Source organism: Chaetodon auriga, chromosome 2, assembly GCF_051107435.1.
Source record: "Chaetodon auriga isolate fChaAug3 chromosome 2, fChaAug3.hap1, whole genome shotgun sequence".
NCBI lineage: Eukaryota > Metazoa > Chordata > Actinopteri > Chaetodontiformes > Chaetodontidae > Chaetodon > Chaetodon auriga.
This window is the reverse complement of record NC_135075.1, coordinates 2,521,772-2,531,338: the sequence shown is the minus strand read 5'-3', so window position 1 is coordinate 2,531,338 and position 9,567 is coordinate 2,521,772. Positions and strand designations below refer to the sequence as shown.

The following is a 9,567-nucleotide window of genomic DNA, read 5'->3' as shown; positions in this document are numbered from 1 at the left end:
ACCCTCGGATACAGGCTGCGCAATGAGCCCAAACCTGAGACAATATTGTTTGGTGATGTAAATTTCTGACATGGAAATATGAGAAAATGTTCATGTCTAAATGTCATGAGATGTCAGAGGACATTCATCCCGAATTTTTATATATTTTACAAATCATTTAAAAAAAAAAACAAAAAAAAAACGTTAGGCCTACACCTTTGACTGTGTGAATATATCCTGATATATTCAGGATGCTGATAATTGTAAGATTTTCATTTGGAGACATTTCTTCATATTGCCCCTGTATGTCCCCCCTCTCTCGCCCTTGGCAGACGTGTTGTTTGAACCCTGTTCTCTCCCTCTAACTTGTTGGGAGTCCATCAGGTAAAAAGGCCCCGCAAACACATGAATTCAACACGGTCCTTGTAGCGAGTAGAAGAGGCTGCTGCTCTTTGTTATTCCCACACAACACTGTGGATTCCAGCAAACTTCTCGTATGCCCCTATAGAGAAAAAAAGCCGCTCTTTTCATTTGTACTTGTATTCCTCTGTCCAAGCTGAGGCTTTTCTTTTTCCTCTCTCCCTCTTTAATCCGTCCCTGTATTTCAGAGGAAAAAAAAACACAAAACCAGGTTCACGCAGTGCTTTAGTGGCTAAAAGTGAAAGAGCTTGTGTTTTTTCTTTCTTTTTTCCTCCGTGCGCGGAGTTGAATCGCTCTGGAAAATTGCTTCTTTTGAATAGAAGGTAGGAGGAACAACGTTTAATAGGATCCTAAGGGAGTCTGTGCTCTTAAACAGGTGGAAATTGGACGTCCTCGAATTTATACAAATAGTAAGTAAGTATATAAGCTGGCATGGAAGGGGTGGTGGTGTGTGGGGGGATCCCATCTCAAAGGATTAGCAGCTTTCTCCTGGAAAAAAAAAAAAAAAAAATCTCAAACTGAAAAAAGAAAAAGAAAAAGATTACTGTGTTGTTAACCAAATGAAAGCAGGACACTTGTATAACTCTTGCAATGCGTGTTTAATGATGAAAACACAATTATGATAATATGTTCACCCATTTTCTTGAGGGAAATGAATTCATATATATGTCGCATTTGACATATGGCTGCCTATGTGACCCGTGCCACCCCCTCTGTTTTTCTGAGGGCGGGCAGGGCGTCTCCCTGTCACCCACTGAAGAGTTTGGGTGCCCGCTGATGTCAGGAGACAATGATCCGCGCTGAGGAGGGGCTGCCGCTGCCAACATGTGACACAGAGCAGTAGTTCCTCCACACCCATCTGACCGTTAAAGAGGTAAACTGCTACACCGACTCAACTTCATGCTCTTCATTCTCTAAGAGCTGCGGCTTTCTTCTTCTTCTTCTTCTTCTTCTTCTTCTTCTTCTTCTTCTTCTTCTACCTAACGAGCTCTGTAATGCCCTGTTAATTTTAATTTTGTGTGCACTAGTTAATGAGCATTAATCCATCACCCCTGGATGCTATTGTTGCAGGGGGTGGCCATTTGAATGCAAATGCGTGACACTGTGACAGCAAGGTGCTTATTAAACTGATGTGCCCTCCTGTCTTTTCTGCTGGGAGCTCAGGAGAGTGAAAAGACTCGGGGCAGCTGGAGGAGCGGTCGGACTATACCGGGAGTTGCTCACACCAAGTTCTGCTCTGCTGCAAACAAAACAACAACAACAACAACAACAACAAAATGGCAAGTTCTGCCTCTCTGGAGACGGTGATGTCCTGCGGTCGGACCGGACCGTCCGCGACTCCCAAGACCCTGGCCTTCTCCATAGACCGGATCATGTCCAAGAGCTCGGAGCCGAAGGGGAGCGCGGAGGAGCGGTCAGAGGGGAAGAAGCTGCTCGGGCTGTGCTCCCCAGTCCCCTGCATGATCCCGCTGCAACCCTTCAGCTACGACCTCCAAGCCAAGGCGCTGATGAACTACTCGGAGCTGTGGAGAGCCAGTTTCAGGGGGACTTTTTGCGGTTCCGCGGCCGCTCCGTGCAAAGGGAACTGCAGCATGTGCGGCAAAGCGGAGCCGAACTTGAAGCAACCGCTGCTGACATCGGGGAGCAGGGTGGTGAAACCACAGGTCATCCACCAGACCGTGGCTGTGCCCAGCGGCGGCTCGCTCTACTATCTCAATTACCTGGACTCTGCGTACCAGCAGTCGGAGCTGCTGGCCGGACACTGGTTTTCCAGCTCGCAGGCCCAGGCCTCTCTGTCGGCGCATCACAGGCTCTTGCTGCTGGAGAACGCAAAGTTGGCCGGGGTGGGAGCCGACAAGCTGCCGACCCCTCAGTACCCGCACAAGGAACATTTGCCAGGGCAGCTGGACCAGATAGTGAAGGACAACCACGTCCTGAGCACCGAGAAGAACGGCGTCAAGACACACAGCAAACTCAGCAGCAGCGGCAGCAGCGGCGCTGCAGACGGAAAACCTAAAAACTTCACGTGTGAAGTGTGTGGAAAGGTATGGTTATTTTTTCAAAGTGTGTATTATCGTGCGTAAAAAGTAGACCGCGAGTAGGTTTATTTTTAAAATGTAAATATAACTTCTAAATTTTAGATTCAACATTTTAATTCAAATAAACAGAAAATAAAAGGATCTAACAATGTCTTCCATTAAAATGAACGCCCCCCCTCCCAAAAAAAAGAAAAGGAAAAAAAAAGAGAACGATTTAGTAGCAACCAGATTCAATCCAAGCGGATTTAAATAAAACAATTTTAAGCGAGGAGCTTTCTGAGGCCCACTCACTGTCCAGCTGATTCTTTTTTATAACGTCCTCGGTCTTCTTGTTTTCTTCGCAGGTCTTTAACGCGCATTACAATCTGACCAGACACATGCCGGTGCACACCGGGGCCCGGCCCTTCGTGTGTAAGGTGTGCGGGAAAGGCTTCCGTCAGGCCAGCACGCTGTGCAGACACAAAATTATCCACACACAGGTGAGCACGCACGCCTCCGTTTTCCTTAAATTGTACTTGACCTTTACAATTCCTCTTTGAATTTCATGTTGCTTTGTTTTTCTATTTAAATGTGACCGTTCAGGAAAAGCCTCATAAATGCAACCAGTGTGGGAAAGCGTTCAACAGAAGCTCGACTCTCAACACTCACGTACGGATCCACGCCGGGTACAAACCTTTCGTCTGTGAGTTCTGCGGGAAAGGATTCCACCAGAAAGGTAATGATCCAGCCCGATGTCCGCGTTAAAAGGCTCCGAATTAATATCAGCATCATTATTTTCCAAAAACTTGTGCAGGCTCTGGAAATAGTTGTAGTGGTTGGTGTGCATGTTCTCCAAACTGTGTTTCGACACAGCAACAAAAATCGAATTTTTTTTGTGTGTGTGTTTTGTTGCGTCGTAAATGCATGAAAGCGCGAATCTCCGCGTTCAGTGAGAATACTTTATTTCAAGTACAGATTAACTTGGTCAAGAATCAAGTATCATTTTATATTGACCATTTTCCTGTTTTAAGATAGTGACTGTTTCGAGAACATTCCTGCACTGTGATCGGGTGAAATCATTTCACTTCTTTTAATAAAATAAGATTTCAGGTGTCAGTAAGAAACCAAACGGCCTTCTGTGTCTCTTCACGATGAAACGGTGTACCAAGAATTTCGCTGTTGGATGGTATTTTGTTGACGCTTTCTGTCTTCATTTTTTCTTTTTTCCTGCATAGTTGGACTTAATAGAGTATTATGTGCAGTAATTTCACTGCATTAAATTTGGCATAAGGGAACAGGATTTTTTTCCCCTAAACAATGACAGTCTACTCTCTTATTCCTGGGAGGGTGCAGCCATGCTGATTGGGATTAAAGTCTCTGTGCGGACATGTTCCAGTGAATGTGCAGGGAAATCACTGTTTGTCACTGTGAAGGAATCCTCAGAGTTTGGATTTTGTCGGCTGCTAAAATAAATATTAGCAGAAGTAAAAGCAGCACCAAATGCTGCTGCTCTGAGTTATCTGTGAGTGTAATGAAAGGGGAAATGATTGCACGCCCACCGATGAGCATGAAGCGATCAGTGGAAATTGGACATGTCACTTTACACAGACTAATTCTCCCTTCAAGACGGCAGCATTTGCTCTGGGTCAGCTGCTAGACCCTGGCAAAGTTAGGAATCGGGGCTTTTTTGTTGAGTTGTCGCTGCACTTGATTGTGACAAAGTTTGACAACTTCTTGACTTCAATGCACAAAACCCTGATTAATGAAGGCTGGGCAGAGCAGAGGGACTGAGGAGGCTCTAACTTCACAATGAACTGCTGACCTTGGCAGGGAAAAGCAGAGAGAGGGGAAAGAGGCCTCTTTCATCCTCACTTTATAAGATTCTCAGTAAACAGCACAGTGTCTCACTTTCCCCTCCTGCTTTTCTTCTACCCCCCTTTAAAATTAGCCTGCTTTTCTTGTTATTTCAGCTGTGATCTTACAAAAAAAATCTGCGATAAGGGGAGATAATTCCATTCTTTTTTGGTTTTTTGCCTTTTTATTTGTTTTTCAGATTTTTGTGAATGAAGTAGCTTCATTTACTTTGTTTGATGTATTTGGGTCTTAGATTGGTGGAATTAACTGTAAATAATCCAGATGCTTTGGTAAGAATAGCTTCTTCCTTATCACGATGAGAATATTGGCTTTAGAATTTTTAGATGCTTCTGAGAAATGGTGTGTTTTATTTTTCTTTGTATCCCGTGTAGGGATACACAGCTGCTGTTGTGCAGTGTTTATTTTTGATGAATTCACATACAGACGTGATGTGCAGTTTTGATCCCGTGCATCAACTTACAGGGAACAGAAATATAAGATTATGTTCAGTCAACTAAACTAACATGTTTTTTTTTTTTTTTTTATTATTTTCCCTCAGAAAAATGTACATGTTATGAAATGTAATTTACACTTCACAGGAAATTTTGCCACTTCGATATTATATTATTCAGACTCATTTGCAAGAAAATTCATTTTACATTTGGTGCTGAAAGTACGAGTTCCAGTTTTCATGCGTAGTTCAGAACAGCTTGTTTCATCTGAAGATTCCCTGCTTTTTTTTCCTTTTTTTTTTTTTTAACACCGTATGCTTTTTTTGAACTGCTGATCAAACATGACTTTCTGTTCTGGGAAGTGATGAGATGAGATTTCTTCATGTTATGTCTTTCCATTATCAACCAATTCTTATTTAACATGCATGTGTTAATTTTTCCTTTTGAATTTCCCAGGAAACTACAAGAACCACAAGCTGACTCACAGCGGGGAGAAGCAGTACAAGTGCTCCATCTGCAACAAGGCCTTCCATCAGATCTACAACCTGACCTTCCACATGCACACGCACAATGACAAGAAGCCCTTCACCTGTGCCACCTGTGGCAAGGGTTTCTGCCGCAACTTTGACCTGAAGAAACACATCAGGAAGCTGCACGACAATGGCTTCTCTGCGGCCACAGAGGCCTCCAGAGAGCTGCAGAGCTGAGGCACATAATGCGTTTTCATTTTCCACCTCGAACTGTGAGGCCTCAAAAAGACTGGCTTATGTCCTGCATTTGTAGCTGCGTTGAATGGTTTTTGAAAGTCCAGGGAGAAGGTGTAGTCTAATGAGGCTGGATGTGATCCCTTAAAAAGAACTGTGGTAATCCTATGAGATTTAGGATCCTGCCCAAGTGTCCTAGCAGGGATACTGTGGGGAATACAGAACACACCAGATGGTACAACAACACTTTACACTCAGCACTGTAGGAATATTATAGATTTTTTTTTTTTCTGCCCATGAAATTTCTTCCTGATGGCCAGTTACAGGCATCAAACAGGAGAAATCATCTGTCTTCATGATGGAACTGTAAATAATAGGTTATGGAAATAAAGAATGTTATTTAAAATGTGAATCATTGCCATGTTGTGTATTTCACAGAAAAAAATGTTAATGTGAATAAATAAGTTATAACTTATACTGAAAACTGAATGTGTGAGCCATGCTGTTTGTTTTTTGAAGACATTTGAAAATAAAACTGAATAATTTGATGACAGTTGTATTAACTAAGTTTAGAAACCTTTTTTTTTTTTTTTTAGATATTGGTTTTTGCTGACTGATGCACAATGTGACAATTTTACAGCAGACATGAAAAAATATTATTTTTAATATTAATTGAATAATTAATTTAATATTTAGTTATTTGGATTTGTAGAAAAGAATAGAGCATGAACATGACAGGACACAACTTAGACAATGAGCACAAAGAGTAAAACAGATGAATGAAACACAAAAGACAGAAAGAAATGAATCAACAAAAACAGGAAACAGCAACACTTCAAAAAACAAAACAAAACAAAACAATTTCAAACAGTTGAATTTTGATTTATGAGCGCTTGTTTACTGACTTGTTCTTTTTTATTTGTTCAACTGATCTTTCTGCTGTCATTTCGTATTCTTTGTTGATTTATTTTGGATGTTGTGTTTTCTTGCTCAGGACCAATAATCTACTATATCCGATGGGTCCGATGAGAAACAGCTTTAATGTATACACGCATATATATGTGGCTGTTTTATTTTGAAGTATTGTTAGAAACCCACATATAGACTCGCTCTGGCTCTACTGTATGCTCTGCAGCCACTTTGCTTCACCATTTATTGACAGACACGATCTTAATAATGCAGCATTTACACTTGACTCCGGCGTAATGGTGCAAATGATCAGAGATAACATGGGCCCTTGAAAGCGAATTACATTAACCAGCTAAATGGCTTGGGGAGACTTGATTGGGGAAAGGGGGGTACTGTCGCATCCGGAGCCGCTCATCAGAACAGGAGATAATGGAGCACTCAGGCCGCAGCTCCTCATCTGGGCCTCTGCGTTAATAGACCACAAGTTATTCTCCTCACGGCTCCTGGAACAATATTATCCCTGCACACATTCTGTCGAGAGGCAGATCCGTGCTCCCAAATGGCGCTCTTTCTATTAACAGCCAATTAGCGCTCAGCCGGGCCGGCCAAGCCTGCTGAAGCCTGGCAGAGCTAATATTGCCAGATGAATGCCCTGCTCACCTATTTCATCAGTCTGCACCAGAGACACAGACACAGACGTTTGCAGGAAAATCCAACAAACTGTTAACTTTAATAAACCAGACTAAAGGGCTGGTGGACAGTCGGTTCAAATAAAGAAGTGTTGGGTACGGTGAAAACTTTTCTCAGCGGTGTCAGGTTAGGCACTGGTGTTACAGTAACACCAATAACATTCAGATTAAAATGGTATCATCATCTATAGTTAGCAAAAGAATAAAGCTGGTCAGCTCAACTATTTGGAGAAAGACGGTTGTCACTTGATGGAAGTGATGAGATCTGAATGGACAATGGGATGAAATGCATTCTCTGTTGTTGCCGTAGTCGGGATTTAAGAAAGACTGGGTCAAGAGTGTTAACCCCCACCTCCTGTCCTGTGTGTATCCACACTGTCACAAAAAACGAAACACAATAGGAAAAAAAAAAAAAAATCGTTTTGTGTTGTTTCATAGAAACGTAAAAAATATTGAATCCTAAATCTGCTTTTAAAAACACATGTGAAAGACAGGCTGCAGTGAAGCCTACACTGACCTACGGTCGGTAAAAGCTCCAAATTCACACAAGCAACACCAAAGACATAACTTACTGTACGTCCTCTCCATCTCCACACATTCCAATGGACCTGCATATTCTCACTGAAAGAAGAGTAACACGCTTCTTGAAGTTTCAGTGCTTTAACATGAGAGAAGGGAACAACATGATCGACTTTTGGTTTCATTTTTATCCAAAACAATGTGCGTAGTAAGAAAGAGAAAACGCACACGCACACCGCGCGTGTGTGCGTGCGCGCGCGCACATGAGTCCACAGCCTGCAGGCTGCGGGACATGAACAACAGTGTCGGAGCAGTAAACAACCTAAAGGCAAGCAAGTTGCCCTTTTCTCTGCACTTTTTCCCCCCTGCACCTCTCCAACATCTGAGCAACCGCCTCAGCGTCCACAAACACGTTAATTGACGAACGGGAGCTTTAATTAAGGCGCGCCCACGCGGAGGAGATTAGAGGCGGGGGCCGGGAGGGAGCGCGCCCTAATCGGCTGTCAACAACATGAGGACATCTTTCTTTTGCTCCCTCCGCCACCGGGGGATCACCGGGGATTCAGGCAATTTACGGGCCACAAAGGACCTCGTTTGAGACAGGAAGAGAAGAAAAGAGAGAGGCGGACTTTTTGTCTGGCCGATTGAATTGATTGTAAATGGGAGATTAGCGGGGAAGCTTCAGCAGTGCTCGTAAGTGGCCGATTGAGGAGGAGGGAGAGAAAGGGACCAATTAAGTCTACCAAATGTTAACTTACATCAGTTTCCCCTCAGTTTAGCCCACATGAAATTCCAATTAAAGCGTCCCCGCACTAGCAGATTTATCTTCTCCAGAAGAGGGTGGACGGGTGACAGTTTGTGTCACTAACATCAGCCGACCTCCAGGCTCGGAACGGGCCGTTTGGATGCAGCATTTTATGTTGCTAATAATAACATTAACGCCATATATAGATACTGACACCAACAAAATAAACACAGAGAGAGTAAAGCAAAGAAAAAAAAATAGAGTGAGAGAAGAAAGTCTGTCCATCAAGCTTCTGAATCTGGAATCAGCCACGCACATCAAGCTGCTGACGGACAATCAAGATTTTTTCACCTTACAGCTGCATATAATATCAATACATTATAAACAGAACCAGTCATAATATGTAATGTTTTTATGTGTGATTATTACAATTTCCGGAACATGATTAAAATTTAATTACCTGCATGGTCATCGTCGCCCATGAATGTTTGAGTAATGGTGACGGTGTCAGAGGGTAAAGGCTTCAATGTCCATGGGATGTTTTTTGTGGCTGTTTATAATTACAACACTGCTGCATTTGTGTATTTGTCCAAATATGTATGTTTGAGGACATTTTTGCAGAATGCTCTTGTTACATGTAGATTGTGAATTTGAACTGAGAGAAAACATGTCTGAGAAAACACAGAGCAGAACATCCCTGCAGTTTTCTCTTTGTGGTGGAATGTCCTGATAGTGAGAATGTCCAGAGACAAGAGTTACAGATTCTCCTTGTTAAAGCTCGAATTTTGTCTGATTGTTTTTAAGCATATTTTCAGAATGTCCATTGGTTGTCTTCATACATGATCTCCATCCATTTTAGATTTGCACTTTGTAAGAAGGGCTAATGCTAAAAAAAAGAAGAAAACATTAAGTTGAACTCTTTTTTCCAGCAGTTTCATTGTATTTGCTTGTTGTTCTGCCAAGCAGCAGACTGAAAACTTAACACTGGGATAATATTCTGCTTGGACTGGCCCTGATGTTAGGGAAGCCCCCCACCCCCCCAATCAGCCCTCGTTAGGGGAAACACTGGCCCTTCGGCACAATGAGCCCCCAGGATTCATTGTAAAGTACTGAGGGGTTAATGAGCAGTGGCTTCTCATCACTCTTTGGCTCTATTCCTGCTTGAAATGAGAAGCTGTTGAAAGGATGGAGGATGGAACAAGCCACAATTGAATTTAGAAATGTTGAGATGTTACGTTTAAAAACACATGTATGCTACATTTCTTAAGAGCAAGTTTG

The 9,567-nt window shown here is 42.6% G+C and overlaps 1 protein-coding gene across 2 annotated transcripts; it reads left to right on the top strand.

Annotated features, from left to right (window-relative positions):
* The first annotated feature begins 1,210 nt into the window (after nt 1-1,210).
* fezf2 (FEZ family zinc finger 2) lies at nt 1,211-5,975 on the top strand. Of its 2 annotated transcripts, XM_076744258.1 has the most exons (5): nt 1,211-1,273; nt 1,564-2,444; nt 2,783-2,917; nt 3,021-3,153; nt 5,180-5,975. In XM_076744258.1, exons 2-5 carry the CDS (start codon nt 1,677-1,679, stop codon nt 5,428-5,430), a joined length of 1,287 nt encoding a protein of 428 aa, XP_076600373.1. In that variant the 5' UTR covers nt 1,211-1,273; nt 1,564-1,676; the 3' UTR covers nt 5,431-5,975. The 2 variants fall into 2 exon arrangements, with proteins under 2 accessions (XP_076600373.1, XP_076600365.1); XM_076744250.1 differs by lacking the exon at nt 1,211-1,273 and having other exon boundaries at nt 1,294-2,444.
* The last annotated feature ends 3,592 nt before the right edge of the window (nt 5,976-9,567 follow it).

Excerpts from the sequence above, each read along its gene's own strand:
- fezf2 (XM_076744258.1), top strand. The coding sequence starts at position 1,677 with ATGGCAAGTTCTGCCTCTCTGGAGACGGTGATGTCCTGCGGTCGGACC. Across the intron at positions 2,445-2,782 it reads CGTGTGAAGTGTGTGGAAAG|GTCTTTAACGCGCATTACAA; the intron begins GTATGGTTATTT and ends TTTTCTTCGCAG. Across the intron at positions 3,154-5,179 it reads GAAAGGATTCCACCAGAAAG|GAAACTACAAGAACCACAAG; the intron begins GTAATGATCCAG and ends TGAATTTCCCAG.